At 35.2% G+C, this 22,201-nt stretch overlaps 1 protein-coding gene across 15 annotated transcripts in view; it reads left to right on the top strand.

Annotated features, from left to right (window-relative positions):
• ATP8A (ATPase phospholipid transporting 8A1) overlaps positions 1-22,201 on the top strand; it is a 118,046-nt gene that overhangs the window by 81,815 nt on the left and 14,030 nt on the right. For 7 of the 15 annotated variants that reach the window (XM_074169928.1, XM_074169934.1, XM_074169929.1 and 4 more), the window contains one exon: positions 17,121-17,203. The exons of 3 other annotated variants lie outside the window; for them this stretch is intronic. In XM_074169928.1, the coding sequence (XP_074026029.1) occupies positions 17,121-17,203 (83 nt within the window). Of the gene's footprint in view, positions 1-14,916; positions 14,949-17,079; positions 17,204-22,201 lie in introns of those variants that run through there. 5 more of the 15 variants (XR_012464180.1, XM_074169935.1, XR_012464177.1 and 2 more) reach the window with 4 other exon arrangements.

The following is a 22,201-nucleotide window of genomic DNA, read 5'->3' as shown; positions in this document are numbered from 1 at the left end:
AATATTTATCATTAATTGAAACTTTTTTGTAATTGGTGAATTTGTATATGAAGCTAATTTTGTCATATTTGTCATAAGGCAATACATTATATTGTAATTTCACGCGTGTCTTCACTTCTTAACTTGTGATATTAACACAATAATCACGTATAGTACTTCTCATCTGAATTAAGGAATAAAAATTAATTCATTATCTTTTATAATGCTAACTTTTACTACTTCTTGGTAAATCTTCAAGGCCAGAAATCTATATATTGGCATCATTACTAGCCTTTTAAAAATTTTGATAGGTGATGATGTAAGTAAACTTATATCAAAATCATTTGAAATATATAATGGAGCTATATGTATGTAGCTCGGAATAGAAGAAAAAACGTAGATTACTGCAGTTACCTATGATGAGAGGGCACTGTTTTCTTAAATTCAAAATCAGTATTATATAAAATTGAATATTTTTGAAACGCACAAATAATTCACCCATGATTACTGTTATATTTGGTTCTTTCTTAGAAAATATTTCCATCTCCTCCACATTTTTTACATTACTGAACATTTTTCAACAATTATAATTTTTTCCACTAATGGGCTCATTTAACAAATTTTTTTTATTTCATTATTTGAAAGTTAATGTTTCAAATAGTACATCTGCAAAAAATCTGAAGTTTCACTCTTTATCTTCCCCCTCAAATTAATAGTTGAGTGTGGCGTTCACCAAAACGGGGCGTGGTCAAGCTTGACGTCACATCAATCGACTCGACGACAAGGAAGTGCTGGCGGATAAGCGAAATACGTGTGCTAAAGCTGTAGAAAGCAAGTTGTATTGTTTACTGCAGTGTGTCAATTACGTGAATATGAATAATGATAAAAAAGTATTGCATCGTTCCTAAATACAAGAATTCTTCCGTAACTGCACCAGACAAAATTTTTATTTCACTGCCAAGTAACTTAAAATCACGAAAGTAATGGCAGCGCGCTATACAGAGGGCCGACTTTGTATCTGCCAAGGGGACGCATTTTTGTTGCGAAGATCATTTTAATGTAATTATGAATGATAATGATTACAAAAAAAAATAGTTTACTCTGAGCTCTACTTTGAATTTTAGGTTGAAAAAGACTTAGAAAATTACATGTATATCAAAACTATGAAAGTGGGATAAATTATATTGAAACCAGTAGTAATTCCGCATATATTTGATTGCCAGATTGATAGACCGACGGCCCATACATCTAAAGCACCATCGTTTGTTCAAAAAAAGGAAAAACAAATTTTGTTAAATATTTGTAACGAAGATATCGCTGACCGTAAATATTATATACCACCGAAAAAGAAATCGTTCTAAAGAAGTAAAAAATACCGAAAGTATTGGAAAAAAAATACGACTAATTTCTCCCGAGGACAGTGAAAGTTCCCCGAGGACAGTGAAAGTTCCCCCGAGGACAGTGAAAGTTCGAGTACATCAGACATGATTTCTGTTGATACATCATCAGTTTTAATAGATGATTTTGATGCCACAAAAATATTTCAGTCATATCAATTTGGGTGATTTTTTAAATACTCGTTACGTTATCAGTGTTATCATTTACATGTTCATACTGCTGTATACTGGTATTCAGGTACTTCTTTCTTCCATGCTCCTCAGTATGAAAGTTCGGGTTACACCAAGAATATTCGATAAGTGACTTATATGTGATTGTACCGAAAGGGAAAAAATATTTTAATGTTGATAGTTGACAGTTCATGAAAAGGACAACCTGTATACAAAATGAGGGAATTCTAAAAAAGTTAACTCTATAACCGACAGATTTTTTATATAGAGTTTCTTTTTATAACTAAACATCAACAAGTTATAGCGACGGACACTTCAAGCGCCGCATCGTGTACAGCTATTCTACATTACAACAGACATAACAATAGCCAATAGTTGTTTACATCGAATACATGTAGGAGAATACATGAATAATAAAATATTTAGGGTAAAACAAAGTACCTTTTCATTTCTTATTTACATTCACATTTTGACACCTCTCATTTCAGTGCTTATTTAGTCCCTACTGTTATTGAAATATTCCATCAGCATGAAAATATCGACTTCAGGTAAATTACCCGAATCAGCTCTACTAAAGCTGTCTTCTAATGAACACATAATGGTCCTTAACTTTCAAATTGTTTTGAAAACAAATGAAAAGTAACATGTGGTGTTTTCAAACCAGCAAATGAAACAAAATCCAACAATGGCAGCGATTCATAATCTCCAACTACAGGCCCAGTTGCCACCGCTCGAAACTCGTTGCCTGGTGTGACGTCAAGATGTACCGCGGGGGATCTCACAGTTTCAATTGCTCTTGCTCAGTTGTTAATTGACATATAAACCGGAAAATTTTGTGGGATACTTGAGAAATAATTTACTTTTATAATATAGTTTTCAATAAAGAACTAAATAAGCCTGAATGAGCCCATAAAGAACAAATTTTAAAAGTTCATATCTTATTTTTTTAAACTACCTACACGTACACAACTCAAAAATTAAATCATACATTTGAAAAGATACAACTGAAAATTTTCCACTAATTGGAAATGATTAGAAGTAATGTACGCAAAAAAGAAGAAAATGTCGAAAATTAGAACTAAATATAACAGTAATATACTTTTTTATATTGGGTACACCATAAAATATATAATCATTCATTAACACTGAATAGATTTATCATGCTGAAAAGGATGAAATGCTTCCATAAACTTATTTTTCAAATATGATTTTACATTCCTTTCCAGAATTTTAAAATTGTCGTCGTTATCCAATTTGCTAGTTTTTCCACCTTCAGTTCATTATAATTGAATGAATGAATATTGATGAATATTCACAACAAAATTAATTAAAGAACTACTGTTTTTATGTCATGAACTATCCGCAGGAAAAACTTTGTCAATTGCAGAGCATATTTTTTTCAGCAGTGTACAATTTGTTAATTGGCAACAAGTAGCTATATGTAGCATATTCTCAGGGCTTTATTATCAAACCCTAGGAGTTAATCAGCTTTTTTTGGTGACGGAAGAATAAGTTCTACCGCCTGACTTCATTTGCATACTTCGTTATAGTGAAATATTGATTAATTTATTCTTAAAGCGACTCTTGCATAGTTTAAATTAAGTACAGGAATTTAACTATAACTCTGTCTTTTTTTGATGAAATATTCTTCCATAATGTACTTGATGATTACCTTGTTACTCGTCATCTCTTTCAAGATAGTCAGTCCGTTTTCTTGATAACTATTTCTATAATAATCGGTTTATTGTTTGTACAACTGCAGCATCAGTGGATCACTTAGAAAGTTCTCTGTTACTCATATATACTAGTTATGTATGACTTTCAGTGTAGGTATAACGTTGTCGTGTTCAACTTCTTCATTATTTTGAACGTTCGTTCTTTCACAAAATGAAATTCTGTTCAACTAAATATAGAAAATATGGGAATTTTGGATAAGAATTTTACTGAAATTAGATAAACTTTCGTTTCGTAAATCAGGATGGGTAATTTTAACGATTCTGTTTTCGATAATTCTATTATATTAATCTTCATTTCATTTGGATAATAGAAATGGTAATTAATGAATCTTTTACTAGATGTTGGCTTTCTGTACCATTCAGTGATGATAATATTTTGTTCTACTTTTAATAATTTTATATCTGGAAAACGATTAGAGTTATTTGTTTCTTCTTCAATGGTGAACGAAATGTTAGGATCATATGAATTAAATACATTTAAAATTTATTCTTTTCCGTCTGTAGGTATGGTCAGTATCAAATCATCTACAAAACGTTTGATGAATGAAATACGCAAAGATAATTTTTAAATACATTCATCAATAACTTCACCTGAAACATAACTTGATAATATTGGTGATATGGTTGAACCTATAGGTTCAAAACTTAATTTTGATATATGTAATAAGGATTGTCTGTTTTATAGGAAGTGTTAATTCGGAAGAGGATCATAAAATAAATTTTGAAAACTCACATATTTTGGATAGAGAAATCATTACAACAAAAATAATATTTTTAGAAATGATACACATGAACCATGTAGAATACTCAATGAATAAAATAACTGATATTGAAAATATCAGCAAAATTTACACATACCTACTAGAATATAACAAAGAGAATAAAATATCTAGTAGTATTCAGAATTTTCCCACTTGACATGTCATGTTTTTTCTGTCCTTTTTAAGCCATTTTATATTTCATTCTCACGTTAATACGATCTCCATATTTACATATTTTTCACAAGATATATAATCTCACTATTGTAGTTGTCTTTACGAAGGTGTAAAATATACCGAAAGCTTGACATATAACCAATTGAACTGATATATAGTCAATCTAGTCACTAATTCTTCAGCTATACAGTGCATTCCATTTAAAACGAGCCACCCTGAATAACTTTTGGTACAATGATTCTCAGGAAAAATAAAAAAACACGTCAACAATAGTATACAGGGGGACACATTTTGACATATTCACATTTGATGTTACTTCTCCTATCGTACCCCCAGAGCATGTCATCTTTTTTTTTAATGGATCACCCTATATTGTTTCGCATTATCAGATGCTCCATGATGAACAGATTTCAACAAAGTATAAAACATATGGTCTGAAGCTTATAGTTCGGGAGCTACAAATCATTTGAGTTGAAAATAAGCCACCCTGAATAACTTTTGAAACAATGATTTGCAGGAAAAATAAAAAACAGGTCAAAAATTATACAGGAGGCCACATTTTGAAATATTCGTTCTAGAGACAAATATAGAAGCAATAAATCAGATTAACAGATTTTTTTATTAATTCTTGAATCAAAATCTAATGATGACAATGAGAAGAAAAAAATTTTTCTATAGTAGTTGTTTCCAGCAACTTTCATACAATGGTACAAACGAGCTTCTATTGCCTCCCTCACATGGTTGAGAATTTTAGGAGTAATTTCTCTGCAATGCCTTATGACATTCTCTGTAAAACCTTCTAATGTTGTTGATTCTATCTCATACACTCTAGACTTCAAATGATCCCATAGAAAGAAATCTAGAGGGGTGAGATCCGGAGACCTTGGTGGCCATTCTGTTGTTATCACACTCATTATTACTATTAGTACTTGTCCAAGGACGCCACATTTTAAACAAATAACAAAAATTTCAAGTAATTATAACTTCACCAATATCGAATTTCAACACTCAAATCGCGATCAGTTCCTGAACTGAACATTGACAACACTTCTAACCATCCTCACATTCTATTGGTCACCGTAACATGACTTCAAATTTAATTTTATGATTATTCAGCCAGTTATAAAACTCGGTTAGCAGAAATTATCCAATACGAACCGCCAATACTTCAGTCCACATGGACTAATTCATAGGGGTATTATTCCTTTGTATCGGTTTTTTTTGGCCTTTGAGTTCCCCGAAGCTTTAAGAATCACTACATCGGTTACTTCGACTATAGGTAATCGTTATTGTAGAATGAGACAAATACAAAATGAAGAGAATACCGAATTTAAACTTAACTAGGAAAAATAATACTTTTTTGAAGTATATTTCACAAAAACACATATTATGAGACCTAGATAACAGATTGTACAGAGGTTCATTCAGGGTGGCTCGTTTTCAACTCAGATAATTTTTAGCTTCCAAACTATGAGCTTCAGACCATAATGCATTCTACTTTTTTGAAATCTGTTCATCATGGAACATCTAATAATGCAAAACAATTGATCCATTAAAAAAAAGATGACATGCTCTGGGGGAGCGATAGGGAAAGTTAGATCAAATGATAATATGTCAAAATGTGTCCCCATGTGTCCCATATGTTTTATACTTTGTTGAGATCTGGAGCACCTATCATCATGGAGCGTCTAATAATGCGAAACAATAGGGTGATCCATTTAAAAAAAAACTAGAGACATGCTCGGGGGTGCGATAGGGGAAGTAACATCAAATGTGAACATGCCAAAATGTGTCCCCAAAATGTATACTATGGTTGACGTGTTTTTTATTTTTCCAGCAAATCATTATACCACAAGTTATTCAGGGTGGCTAATTTTAAATGGAATGCACTGTGTACATAGATAAATAAATGAATATAGATAAATATACATATACATTTCTTTGATTGACGACTTGTTTATTTTGTGGAAATTCATGTTCACTAAGGATACACTACAAAAACACACTTTTGTCTATAGAAAATAGACAAAAAAATAGACACTACAAAAACACACTTTTGTCTATAGAAAATAGACAAAAGTGTGTTTTTGTAGTGTATCCGTATACATATATATATACATAAAAATAAACTGAAAATCATAATGCCTTTCATAGATATCTGTAAAAAACTATGTGGGAAATACCCTAAAGACTTTTTTGCTTACTAAGGCATATTTTTTCAAACTTATGTCTGAAAGCTAATATAGAAAGCTATTTTATAATATGTTCTTCGCTAGTAATGACGATAGAAACTTTTAGATACAAGTTTCTTGTATGACACACTATGACGATTTGCCTTTTAAGATAACTTACTTTGAGAACATTTATTATACTCTATTGTTTTCCTCTGATATATACACGTTCTGCTATACTGAATTGAACTTGAAAAAATTGTAGCTTCAAGTGATTGGAAGAGTATATTTCTTCTCAACTTTTTTTATTAACTCTACTGAACTTTCTTTGTTATTATTAACTTACCACTGTTAGTGTTGAAGTGTTGTGTTGTATTTCATTATTGTCTACCTATCTGGGCTTGTCACAATAATAAATAAATCAAATAATATACATATTTTTCATGACTAAAAACTAAATATTAATGAGATTTTAAAAATATTGAAATGTAATGTAATTAGCATTTCTTCCTGCTTTACTACTTTTCATGGCACACTTATTACATATAAAGAGTATTCCAAAATAAGTCCGAATCAATAATTCATCGAATACTTCTATTTTTTGGTGTACCTTAATATCCTATATATAGTGGTGTGGTCATTTGAGTGTGCAACATATAGCAATTTTTTTAATTGACCGCCCAACCAAAATACAAATATTGCCAAAAGTTGGTGCATATTCGACACTTAGCATGTTTGCAAGTCAACCAGCATACAGGGTAGGTCAAAAAATATTAAAATTGTACCCTCATTTCAGAAAATTTAGCAAAATGTTATTGAGAAAAGTTGTTTACAATTGAAAGTTATGCGTAAATACCAAAACAAGGTCGCCCAAGTCATTTTCTCATGTTTTTCATTAATGATTTCCCAATTTGTAATTTTTTATAATCACCCTCAGCAGTTCCATAAAGTAATCACAACCAAATAAATACGAGATTCTAACCGATCATCAACATGGTTTCAGAAAAGCTAGATCAGTTGAGACTGCTATTGCTAGAAAATTCGAGTTTATTTACAATGAAATCGATAAGGGGAAGTACGTAGTTTCAATATTATTTGACTTGGCTAAGGCGTTTGATTCAGTAAATAGTGACATAATGGTAAGTAAGTTATATAACATTGGCATTAGAGGGTTCCTTCTGGAATGGATAAAATCTTTTATGGAAGATAGGAAAATGGTAGTGACTGTGAATAATGCAGTATCTAATATTCAAGATATTATCCTTGGGGTACCACAGGGGTCCATTTTAGGCCCACTGCTTTTCTCTATCTATATAAGTGATCTTCCGAAGTATATAAAACAAGGTTTCATTATCCTATTCGCAGATTCCGGACAGTTTCCGGAAATACTGCGGAGGAGCTAGAAAACAACATTAATTCAGTCATGGATGACATGATTTCTTGGTGTGATAGAAATCAACTAAAACTGAACGAAAGTAAAACAGTACATTTAAGCTTCGCGTTAAGGAAAACAGTGAAACTCAACAGCATCCAACTCTCGAAAACAGCCAAACTCCTTGGTATGTTTATAGATAAAACCTTGTCTAGGGAGCCCCATATCGATTATGTCTGCAAAAAATTGAATCAAGCGTTATTTGCAATACGACAGATCAAAGACGTGCTTAGTTTAGATGGTATCAGGACTGTTTACTATTCATTGGCGTACTCACATATGGCTCAAAATGTATTAATGTGGGGTTCTTCTGTGGGGGCAAAACGTGTTTTTATTGTTCAAAGAAGAATAATTAGAACTATCTTTAATATTGCACCCAGGGATAGCTGTAGACCTGCTTTCTGCAAGAACAAGATGCTAACGTTACCTTGTATCTATATATATATATATATATATATATATATATATATATATATATATATATATATATATATATATATATTTTTTTTTGGAGTGTTATATCCACTAATTGTTTCATTTTTGATTTGTACATCATACACACTCGATAAAATCTTTGTCTGTATATATATATATATATATATATATATATATATATATATATATATATATATATATATATATATATATAAAGCTCTGCTCCATGTGAAAAAAAATGTACCCAATCTGAGAGATGAATCAATAGTTCATAACTATGCAACACGAAATAGACATTTATTAACTATCCCAAAACATAAAACATCGACATTCAAGGAATCACTTGCATATAATGGCATAATATTATTCAATACGTTGCCTCAAGATATTAAATATTTGCATATTATACCATTTAAAAAACAAATAAAGGAGCTATTAACTAATAAGGAATATTATAGCGTAGAAGAATTCTTAGAACGGGATGATACACTGTTATCATGATTATTGCTTTCACTGCATTTCTTTCATCCTAGTTAAAGATAAATTTACTTTATGTATGTGTATACATATGTGTGTTTGTGTTATTTTTCATATATGTATATAGTTAAGTACCTGTTTCAAGTGTCCGATCTATGTTATACTGTGGACTGTTATTATTGTTTTATATAATTTTCATATTTTCATTTATGACATGTCTTATATCATGTATATGATCGAAAAGACGAATAAAGTTATTATTATTATTAAATCAGTTGAGCGTAACTTTGTTCAAATTCAAGAATATTTGTGAAATTAACTTGGATTTTTAATTTTTTAGGGAATCACAAACTTCATGTTTGTTGCAACGATATTTTTAACATTATATATTTTTAATAAGGCAAAACATGCATATTTATAAACTTTCATTTAATGTGAATATTTTGTATTTGTAATGTGTATGAAAAAGCTGTACAAGTTAATCGACAAACATGAAATTCTATTAAAACTATAGCGGATACTCATGGCACAAAACAAATAAGAGTTGGAAGAAAACACTTTGGTGATATTAACTTCTCATTCTTAAATAATTATTGTTTGATTATCGGGTTTGATTTCTGCCGAGAAGGCAGAATTAGTTTTAATATGTGGAGATAACTATAAACCAGTGTGTGACGCAGCTGATATATTCAATGAACATCATTCAGACAAACAAGTGCACTATTCCACTATGAGCAGAATTTTAAATAATTTCAAATAGACTGGGTGTTTAGACTATAAATATAAAAATGAACTTACCAAAACTGTATCTAATGAGGAAAATCAATTAGTTGTTGAAAACCCTAGAAGAACCACTCAAGAAATTTCTAGTTATAAGGGTGTAAAACAAAGCTCTATTAAGATTGCTTAAAAATATATCATGCCTATAAGCCTATGTTTATTTGTCCGTTTTAAGAACGAGACTATGACTTACGATATAACTCATGCATGTGGATTCAAGGACAAATAGAAAGTCAACATGATTTCCATAAACACATTCTTTTTGGAGACGAATCCACGTTCACAACATATGGCGTTGTCTCTTCCCAAAATTGTAGGTGGTGGTGGGATGAAAATCCTAATTTTGTCATTGACAATGAAAACCAATATTTTCAAAAAACAAATGTTTGGTGCGGTATTGTTTTGAACAAATTAATAGGGTCGTTTTTTCCCCCAGTTTTTTGAAAACGATCTCACGAAATTTCTGGACAATATGAAGTTTAAATAACGACATAAATTATGGTTTGTACATGATGGATGTGCTGCTCATTCTAATAGAATCGCTTCAGAATGGTAAAATGAGAAATTTGTTGACAAATGGTTAGGACGAAATACTCATCCACGGTGGACTCCTCGTTCGCCAGATATCACCCCATTAGTTTTTTTATCTAGATATTTAAAGCAACAGGTTTACAAGGATCGAGCATTTGATAATGCTGCGGAGCTTGAAAATTCGATACGAGTTAATTGCAGAAATATTCCAGCAAATTTGTTTCGATCTACTCTTTGTGAATTTTATAATCGGACAATTAGATGCATTGAACAAGGAGGTGTACACATAGAGACATGTCGATAATTCTTTTTTCACACATTTGACAATGGTTTAGTTATAATAAAAATAAGCCTATAACAATTGTCGAAACCATCGGCACCGCTTTCAAATACAATTGAAAATATTGTATTATTATTTTTTTATTATTTTGTTAATATTTATCAATAATAATAATAATAATTATAATAATGATAAATATAGCAGGGATGGCCACTAACACCCTTGGCCTTTGGTGAGTTGCGACACCACTTACCCGAGCAACTGGTGCAAAACCGGACCGGCAGCCCAGGCGCACCCGGGAAGGAGAACTCTATTCTCCCTCCGGTGCCGGCCGTGGGTCCACAGGGCTAACCACCCGGTGGACCCAACACTTGGTTCCCAATTATCAAGGAAGGGGCTCCCACAATCGACCCGCTCGGAGGGGTCAGAGGCAAGGTGGTGGGGCCCATATCGACGATTTGCCTACTGATGACAACCCTGGCAATGAAAACGGACGTTTTGAGTGGACGCATGAGCTAAGAGATAGCCTTATGCATTGCTACGAGAGTAGTGAGCCTGCGCGAAGAGGGTACATGGCGAGATTGCATGCTCTGTGGTGTGAAACACATCCGGGGCATGCCGCCTTTTCCGCCCAAAACCTTAGGAATTATGTATCTTATCTTCGGCGGCAGGGCTATTTAGCTCCTTCTCAGCCTGCTAACGAAGTGGTAGAAGTCACAGTTCTACCACCCGTTGGCACGGCTGGAGAGGAGACTCGCATCATACCACCAATGGAGACGACAATCAGAACACGCAGGGCGCTCCACAGGATTAAGCCCCTGAAGCCACACGAACTGGCTCGTTTGGATGCGGAGGTTCATAGTGTTTTAACAGAAGAGGCTGACATCTGGCAAATCAACACGGCCGTGTATAACGTCGTCCAATCGCTTTCCGAATCGGAAGGACGAAATCCCAGCCTTGCGGTTCGGAAGATTGAACGGCGTGTACACAAGATGGAGGCTAAGATCACGTCGGCGAGACAACACGCGTCTCGTATCCAATGTGTGATGGATTACAGGGCGGCCAACAGGCCTTTCACGCCCGCAGTGCGGCGAATAGCCGCCAATCTACGACGTATCCATCACACTTTAAGCCAAGGCGTACTGCTGACCACCAAATAGGATACGAATGCTAGTGGCTGCTAAGAAGTCACTAGTGAGGCGAGCGAGAAGTATCGCGGAAAACCTTAGGTTCCGCGAGAAACCTTCTCGCTTACTCCAAGAGCCTCCACGTGTTGTGGATAATCCGCCGACCGCTGATCAGGTGGAATCCTTCTGGAAGGATATCTATGAACACCCGCAGCCACTCAACTTAGACACTCCAGCTCTAGCGCAGTTCGAAGCTTTCAATAGAGAGCTTCGACCGCCTGAGCCTAATGAACTGCGCAACCCGATAACCCCGGATGACGTTCGAAGGGCCCTTGTTGGTTCCAAGAACTTTGCTGCTCCAGGCCCAGATGGGCTGAACACTTATTGGTGGAAAAAACTACCAAGTACCCACCGCCATCTGGCCAGAGTTTTCAACTCATGGCTGGACGGAGAGCAGGCGACTCCGGATTGGTTTGTCGAGGGGCGGGACCGTTCTTATCCCAAAAGCGGAGATTTGTCGGTTCCTAAGAATTACAGACCGATATCATGCTTGAATTCGTGTTATAAGTTGTTTACAAGCATCTTATACACACAAATACTCACCGCAGTTGACCGAGTGTTCGAACGGATATAAGAGCAGAGAGGGTCGAAGAGAGGAGTCGCTGGATGTAAAGAGAACCTGCCCATCGATAGATGTGTAACGCAGGACTCGATACAATATAAGCGTAACCTCTTTATGGCCTGGATCGATTACCGTAAGGCATTTGATACAATTTCGCATGAGCTCATCTTGCATTTGCTCAGGTGCCTTGCGGTACCCGACAACATAGTGAGATGCATTGAACAACTGATACCACTTTGGCGAACTCGCTTCTGGTCAAGCAAGAGTTCAAACAGGGTGGGTCACTTTCAGAAGGGGTGTATTTCAGGGTGATTCCCTCAGCCCCCTTCTATTCTGCAGAATACTCGAATACTCGAATACTCGCTCAGAAATACTCGAGGGTATAACTGTGCCACCCCCGGAAACCGAAGGCACAAGGTCACCCATCTGTTTTATATGGATGATCTTAAACTTTATGCCTCTGGAGAGAAGGATCTCCATCAGTCCTTGAGGGTGGTGGAAGAGTATACGCATGCTATCGGTATGAAATTCAGGATAGACAAATGCGCAATGGTTCATCTCAAAAGAGGACGATGCGGGGACTACGGAGAGGATGTGCAGCTCGTAGATGGAAGCATCCTACACCATCTGAATGCCGGAGAGACGTATACTTACCTCGGGGTGGAACAACGCCACTCACAAGAGGTAACTGCAGTGAAAAACTCTCTCCGCGGCAAGTATCAGCACAAACTTCGACAGATCTTTCCATCGGAACTGTCGGGGAAGAACAAAGTTGCTGCAACAAATATGCTTGCCGTTCCAATGTCACTCTACTCGTTTGGAGTAGTTTGCATCCCAAATCGTCCGTCCCACGATTGTACTTCCCCCGACAACAGGGAGGCCGTGGACTTTTGAGTTTGGAGTGTCTACATGACAGAATGGTACTGGATACAGCCTGTAAAGTCGTCAGGAGTTCGGATTTCCTTCTCTGCATGGTCCGTGACCATCCTTAGGGCATCTGCCCAAGCAGCTGATGAACTCGGTATAGTTTTCGACTCGTAACGAGGTGACTACAACTCTGTCACCGAGTTGGAACCCGTTCAGCAAAAAGCTCAGATAAAAGCCGCAAATATCACCTTACTTCTGCGGAGACACAAGGATAAGCCAATGCATGGGGTCTTCTTCAATAACATTGGAGACCTTGGCTTTTATCAAAGCGCCTGACGTTCGCTTTTCTCAGGTCGAGTGGGCTGAAATCGGAAACTGAGGGGTTCATCATGGCTTGCCAGGATGATGTCTTCAACACCTTAGTCTACCGCAGTCGCGTGATGGGTATAGAGGTTCCTGACACAAGGTGCAGGGCCTGCCGCGAGGAGCCCTAATGCACTTGCTATCAGCATGTCCAGCATATGCGGTCTCGGCCTATATCCATCAACATAACGCGGCCCTAAGAGTGCTATATTACCATCTACGGCACTCTTACGGTATTGACGAGACACCGGTGTTGCCATACGCTCCGGGGGATATTGAATCCGTTGTGGGGAACGAGAAGTGCCGAATTTTTTGGAACTATTCGGTCCCCACCCTCAGGCTCATACAAGCTAATAAGCCTGATGTAGTCCTTCTCGACCACTAGACCGAAACGATATTTGTCGTGGAGTTTTCAGCTCCTGGCGAGACGAATATCGTCAGAAAAGAGGAGGAAAAACGGATAAAATATCGAGATTTTCTCTTCGAACTCCGCAGACTCTATCCAGATCACTCTGTCAAGATGGTTGTTCTGAGTATTGGAGTCCTTGGTGGAATGATGTTCTCTCTACTCTCGAATCTTAAAATCATACCGGCTTGCCGCACTAAGGCAGAAATCTTAGCCGCACAGATGCAGAAGGCTGTCATTCTTGGCTCACTGCGTTTGCTCAAGGCACATGATTCTCGGACCCAATGATCACTTACCCCACGGTGTGGGGAGTGGTCATTGGTTGATTATGCTGCCGCGCCCTACCGAATGTATCGGGGCTTCGGGGGATAGGGCCTGACCAGCGCACACTACGGTGAAAAAAAAATGTTTACTATCAACCCTCATTTGTTTTTTCCTTGGGTATCCGCGATTGTTTTAAAAGGATTTTATGTTTGTCGGTTGATTTGTAAAGCTTTTTCATAAACAGTTTAAATACAAAATGTTCACTTCAAATGAGAGTTTTTGAATATACATATTACCATTACTAATGTTTTACCTCGTTGAAAATATGGTTTGCAAATTTATGAAGTTGTGTTAAATGTCGTTGCAACAAACATGGAGTTTGTGATTCCCTAACAAGAATTTGAAGAATTTCCCTAACAAAAATTTGAAGAAAGGTTGTCATCAACTGATTTTATGATTAACTAGTTAAAGTTTTTAAGGTGATTATAAAAAAATTACAAACTGGGAAAAAATTAACGAAAAAAAATTGAAAAACAAAAATATGTCTTAGGAGGCCATGTTTACTCTTGGAGCAATTTTTATATTTGCTGACATACCCTGTATGCTGTTTGACTCGCAACCATTCTAAGTGCACCTGAAATGATTACCGAACATGCACCAATTTTCAGCACTATCTGTATTTTGGTTGTGCAAATAATAAAAAAAATCTCATATGTTGCAAATGACCACACTGTATATTAAGAAGCATGTTGTTCTATTGAGTGAATAGTATTATGAGATGTTAGAATGTTACAGATATTTTTATAGTATGTTAAAGATTGTAATTTTTGTTAAAGAGTGTACAAGTGATTTGAAATAAATTGTTCAGCTAGAATGAGTTATGATTGATCGTCGAGTCGTTACAATTATTTGTGTTGGTAATAATTTGTATTTGTTTTGCAAGACCTATGCATGCACTGGAGCAATTCGCAATATGTAAGTATTTTATTAAGGGCATGAAGTTTTTCTGCATGATACAGATCCTCACTTTTCACTTGTAGGACAGGTACTCAAATATTGAAATGTTTTTGTATCAATTTGGGAACCTTTATTTCCTTTTAAGTAAATCAAAAATCAGCGTAGGATAGAAATTACTGAAATTCTATTCATTTTGCTTATAGACTTCAAAAAAATAGAAAAAAACAATGTTGTTTCTGTCAATCGAGGTACTAACGAGTCAGGGCATGCTCGATCCCTATCTACTTGTGAAACAATAGATTTTTGCTTTTTCTGAAAAAAAAAAGATAAAATCAATAGTATTCGACAGCTCTATAAGAAAACAGTTTATTCATCCGGAAGTAACACCTAAATTTTCCGATTTCGAATGAAAATAGAAGTTTCAAAAATGTCTGTGACGTCATAACCATTGAGACTTATCCCCCTTCCAAACCACATTCCAAAATGTTCTTATATGATTTTTGTGAGCAGAAAACAGTATATGGATGAATATACGCCATAACTATTCAATCAAATATTTTTTTTGAATCGAAATTTTCAAGAACTCCTTGAAGAGAGTATTCTGTCGTCTTTTATTTCGATTATCGTGTTTCTTTTTTCATGGAAACTCTTTACTTGAGCCCAAATGAGTTCAATGGGCAGACGCAGTGCCGTCTTGTTGCCTACATATTCCGTGAAACTAGTTTCATTTGAACATACTGACGACAATGGTTTTTTAAACCATACTTAATGATAACCGTTTTTCTCCATGAATTAGTCGGTATTCTTTCAACTTCTCAGGAATGACAACTTGCATTATCCATCACAATCACAGAGTTAGGTGGAATGGGGTCTATAATTTGCTCAAAATATTCGTCAAGCTCAACATCCATAAACCACCCTCAACAAAACCATCAAAACTTTCAATGTGGGTAATAATCAGTAGCTTACCTTTTCCAGAAGGCGACTTTAATCTGATGGATCAGCCTTCTAAAAATTCTTGACATGAACTTGTGGTGTTTTTGTCTTGCCACATCTTTCCAATGGTATATCCTTCGTTAGGTCAAGTTTCGTCCGGATAATAAAACTTTCTATCCTCACGTCAAAACTCTGCCTTAGGTAATGCCTCTGCCTTAGGTAATGTCTCCTTCAGTAAATATTTCACTTTCGAATTTCTGTTTTGTATTTTCCAGCTAAAATGTAATTCCTGCCTATTTCTGCCTATCATTGAAGAAATACTTTAGTATACTTTCAAGGCTCTAATTATTTTGTCTAGGGTTTCTATTCATTTCTTGAAATGAAATGAATGTACTGTTCTTCTAATTGCAAGTTTGTGGTTTTTATCAACAGGCACATTATTTCTTACTACAGATGGGTTTTTGATTTCACAGGTCCATTTTTTCTCTTATTCTCAAATGTAAGTATCGATGATGATTTTGAAACTCCCGTTGTTTGCGAACACATACCCACCAGAATATCGACGGTATACGAAGAAATTTGGTGTATGAGACCGTCATATAATTGAGAATAATGAACTTGCCGTTAACAGAAAAAAATTATTTGCCCTGAAGAGAACTGAAGTAGCCATGTCAATGCACACAATAAGTATAATTTACTAATAACGAAACTGATCAAGACGCAAGAATTTATTATTAACTCATATTCTTCAGGTAATCAAGTATCTAATTGAAGCACTATTAGATCGGATCGAATCATGACGTCGTCCTCTTTTTTAGCGATAATTGAAAATATCTCTGACATGCCTGATTCAATCAAGTAAGCTTTACCTAGTGCTTTACATAGAAAATATTGAAAATTTTAATCGAAATTCAGAAGTAAAAACACAAATCTATAATTAATGCAAATGTTTTATATTTTCATTACCCACCTTATAAATATAACTATAACAAGTCATCTGAGATTTGTTGTATCAAATCATGTTTAAGGAAATAGACTTTTAGATTTTAAGGGTAGTTTAGTAGGGTGCTTTTTTCAATTCAGATCAAAGTTGAGTGGAAGTATAATCAAAAACATTTCGATTTTTGAGGTGATCTGTTGAACTTCTACCACTTCCCCACTCTCGCTTACTCTAGCTTGTGCTTTACTGTTTAAACTAATCGATTGCAATAAGCTGTAATAAATGCCAGAAAGCAGTAGTTAACATGGTTACAGACTCTCAGAGACTGCTCGTTTGCTGAGGAATGTTTTCACTCGAAGAACCCCTCCTAGGCTTGAGCAGGACGTGGAGTTGTCACGTGAGTAGGATTTATTTTAACACGCCTTTGCCTATTCACTTCTTTTAGCCGAAAATTACATTTATTTATTCGGTGATGGCGATTCAAGTGTTCCTAGTGTTTTAATATTGTAGTATATGAACACTCTGTATACTTCTTTTTCATATATTTCTATTGCTATGGCAAAATAATAAAACAAGTAAAGTTGTGAGTTAGGGATTCATCCTCTTGTTTCTTTGAAAGTCTATATGGCGCAGCCGGAAAACGAAATACTTCACATCAATTATGATAAAAGCAGTGCAGATAAGGGAGACATGCAAACGCAACTAGTTATTGAAAGAGAACTCGACCATATGATGTCAAAATGGCTGGCATTGGTGACAGACAATGATGTCAGACAGACGTATTGTCAAAATGGCTGGCATTGGTGACAGACAATTCCAAAATGATTAAAATTAACAAACCCATTCCACATTGAAGATGATAACCCAAATACATGAAGAAAACAACTTGAATTCATGGTCGTATCCAACAAATGGAATACAGACGATCAGAAAATACATCATTTGAGATTCTACCTATACAGTATTTCTCTTTGTTGAATAAAAATTCAGTGGAGGAATGGAACATTTTTTCATGCTGTCGTTTGATGAAGATTTGAATATTTTAATGAAAAACAACGGTTTTTACACTCAGCAGACAATTATCTTCGAAAAAATTCTTACTACACATAGAAACAAATATGCCATAATGACATAAAATCAAGAAGAGAGTTACTTCAACTTTTGAAACATCATATAATTTATGAAAGGAACCAGACAGATGTTCAATATACGAGATATTCAGTAAATAACAAGTAGGAATGGGTAACAATCTGAATAATGCAATAACAGTCAATGTAACGAAGACTTTGTTAATAATGACAAAATTTGAAATTTCGAACCATACACAGTTTTTTATATTGAAAGGGTTATATTTTTAGGAGTGACTAATTTTTAGGAAAGAAAGTTTTTAGCTTTCTACTACTCCATCTTAATTCAAAAAAAATGTGGGAATCTTCCGAAGAAAGGAAAGAAGTAATCAGTTTTAAAATGCAAAGAAGTAACTCTCAGACACAAATTGAAAGAAAAAGCCCTCCTGAAACAGCTACTGTCATATAAACATTGAATTACATGAAAGAAATTTTTCTTTTGAAACAAATACTTCCATATGAACACTGAATTATACAGAAGACACTATTCATGCAAAATGGGGATTTACTCGATCGTCATAGAGACATATTAGGTTGCAAAGCTTAGATAATAAAAAGAAAACTGTTATATAATATATACCTTTTCATCGGTGGGGGAAGCGGCTATAGATTTTTAAATATGTAAAAAAATACTGTTGCATGTTCGAGCGCGTCAGATATTGATAGCATCAATGTCCTATGTATTTTGAATAATGTTCGTATGTTAATCTGATCGTATGCACGATGCGGGTGGTTGTACGTAAGGGTTAAAAGTGAAAAGAAAAAAAATTTAATCGAGCGCGTCAGATTTTCTAAGGGGGTGTTAAGTGCAACAAAAAAGGTATCATTCAATAATCTGCCGATTTCGATCTGACGCAAACTCGCGGCCATTATTATAATGTGCAAAACATTCGCCATTTTGAAATACTCAAGCGCGTCAGATTAAGATATATATGGTACATCTTTATGTTTTAGACGTGCTGTCTCATAATCTGACGATTATCTAGAGGGATTAGCCTAATCTGACAAAAAAATCTTTTTTTCAATTTTTTTTAAATCATTGAACTTGAATGATTGAAAAGCTCAGCATGCAAATAAATAAGTGTATGTTTATTAAGTAGAATACTTGTATTTATAAGAAAATAATTTTAAAAAATGCTCAAAAAAAGTTTATTTTTTATAATCAATTGATTAATTAATCATCTTCATCACGAACGAGTCTCTGTGATCACCTGTGATGGCGTCATGGCAACAGAATTCAGAGAGGGGACGGAGTGAGAGAGTAATAGATATAGAAAAAGTGAAAGAGAAATAGAAACTCGGAGAGGAAAATATAGGTATCACAAGCTGCACGCATTAAACTTTCTCGACGAATTTTAGTTATTTCGGCTTGCGGAAATCGTCAGATTATATATTTTTCGGTATCCTTGAATTATTTCCTTCAAAATAAAAAAAAATTAGCTACACTCGAGAATGTCGAAATGACAAATTGTCAGATTACGGAAATATACACTTTTTAGCAGGTAATTAACTCATCTACCTTATTCCGACGCGCTCGAGAATTTCTGATGATCAATTTTTTTCTACTAATCTGACCCTTTATCCTTCACGGGCGACCTTATATACAGGGCTTTTCATGATGAGCGTTAATTAGCCGTTTCTGACAAACTATTTAACGGACTGACATCCTCACTGGTAGACATCGATGTTTCGCCGTAAGACACTTGCCTTAGGGCTCTTCAGTACCAATCTTGATAACATTGTACGAAAAAACAGACAGTTCATTAATGAATTACGATTTGTATGTCACGGAATGAGTTTGATCTACTTATGCCATCGATGACATCGTAATGACATTCATTCACCTATTTGATTAAATCCCATGTATCAAGATGGAGTAGTAGAAAGCCAAACACTTTCCCAAAAACATAGTTTTTTTGTTCATATTATTCATATGATATTGAATTTACCATATTTCAATACTAATATCAATATAAGGAGTTTAGCTGGCATAACAAAATGTTATCATAAAATGAAAATTGATTCGAAAATCAGAGGCGAAGACATTTTAATTCATCCTATTATTGCGGGAAATCTGTCATTCGATATATTATTGGGGAAAATGGCATTGAGAAAACTAGGATTATTCAAGAGAACTACTCATTTCAACAAGGAAAATTTTTCCGAAAACGATTTGAAGGAATTATTTCATCAAATTATATTAATCCATCATTTTGTTCTTCTAACTATGAAACAGATTTTACTTTTAGAGACAACTCAAGCTAAACAATGGTAGGTAGGTCTAAAGTGAGTGGGTCTATTCGACCCTCCACCGCAACCGACAAGGGTTTATTGTGGCTCACACCTATTCGCACTCGGCCAAATAAACCCAGCTTCTTAACGAAGCCGATTAATTTGTATGGTGAGTGGTCTTTCAGGTCAGATGGTGAGAGTATGGATCTGCCGAGCTCAAAGAACCTGATTCGGTCCCTAGCGGGACAGGCACAAAGTATATGCTCGGCTGTTTCATCATTTTCCAGACAGAGGCGACATACACTGTCTTCCGACAGTCCAAGTCTCTGCATATGATGATTCAAATGACAGTGACATGTAAGAAGGCCTGTTAGACATCGTAGTTCATCCCTACTGTAATCCAACAACTGTTTGGAATCAAGCATCGAAGGGTGAATAAACGCCTTGGAGTGAGCCAATCCTGAAAGATTCTGCCAGAAGTTCATAAATCGTCTTGCCATCCAGGTGTTCAGTGTTTGTTTGGCAAAGCCCAAAGCGATGCCAATGACAGGTTCTGGTCCAATGAAGCCGCTTGCAGCACCCACCTTTGAGAGTCAGCAGCTTCATTGCCTTTCAGGCCAGTATGGCCAGGAATCCAGACCAGAGACAATCTGTTAGGTCTTCCTATCGAGGAGAGTCGTTTTTGGCAGTTTGCTACCAATTTAGACGTTGCTCGGTAGGAGCCAAGACCTTCCAACGCCTCTTGACTGTCTGAGAATATTTTTATTGACTTGTGAGTGAGGTTGGATTTATCCAATCTCTCCGCACACAATTCAATAGCGTAAATTTCCGCTTGAAATACAGTCGTATAAGTTCCTAGGCAGGTAGATAACTCTGCCCTGGGTCTGCGACTGAAAACACTTGCTCCAGAACCGGAAGGTGTTTTTGATCCATCTGTGAACCAACAACTATCTGCTCTTAATATTTCCTTCTCCCGGATGATCCAGTCCTCCAATGGTATAATTAAAAAATTCAATTCACCATATGCCTTACCTTGTGTTGTTATTAAAACAAAGAAGGATGGATATAGACTGTGTATCGATTTTCGACAAATGAATATTGAAACTAATTTAAAGGTTTTCCATTTCCAATGATTAATGAATAATTGAAAAATTTGTTGGTTGTAAATATTTCATTAAAATAGATTTGAAAGATGAAGTTTGATATGTGAACTTTACAGAAAATAACAGAAAGTTTACAGCATGTGTAACGGAAGAGGGGCTGTCTCAGGCTACCACTCGGGTGGAATAATTGAAGTGCAAAATTTCAGCGCTCAGGATGTTCTTGGTGATTTATTGAACGGAAATGTTGTAGCATATACTGACGATATTATATATCGACGATATTATTTGTGAAGGTTACGCTTTGGAGGAACGTGAAAATATTACTTCAAAAATAAAAAAAAATAATGAAAGTAATTTCAAAATAAACTGCAAAAATGTTCTTTTTGTCTACAACAAGTGTGTTTTCTAGGTAGAGAAATCAATGGAAATATGAAGAAGATGAAGAATGAAATCACTGAAAAGGTGAAAAATGTGAAGAGACCTTATGACATCAAGTCATTACAATGTTTTACTGGCCTTACTGATCATTTTAGAATTCATCTGGACTCAAGAATGTGAAAATTGATTCGAGAAACTGACAGAAATCATAACATCAGAACCGATTTTCCGATTTTGAGAATCCTAGATCCTCACTTGAAATATAAATTATCGACAGATACTTCATATTATGGCTGTGGGGCAATTCTCTACAAAGGAGATCCAAAATAAAAGGAATGGATAACTAAGAGGTATCATCCATTACTATTATACTTTTTCAAAATGTGAAATGAATTCAGTAACAGAGAAAGAATACTTGGCGGCAAAATTCCAAAGTGCATCCCGACCGACCACTGTGATTTAGGCAAATAATTTTGAGAAGTTTCGATATGGAGGTCAATCATAAAAATGGAAAAGAACTGAAAGATAATGATGCCATATTAAGATCATGTATTG

The sequence above is a fragment of the Leptinotarsa decemlineata genome, unplaced genomic scaffold (assembly GCF_025532065.1).
Source record: "Leptinotarsa decemlineata unplaced genomic scaffold, Ldec_3_MD MMD2_P_RNA_scaffold_6, whole genome shotgun sequence".
NCBI lineage: Eukaryota > Metazoa > Arthropoda > Insecta > Coleoptera > Chrysomelidae > Leptinotarsa > Leptinotarsa decemlineata.
The sequence above is the reverse complement of the archived record's forward strand: the minus strand, read 5'-3'. Positions and strand labels throughout refer to the sequence as shown.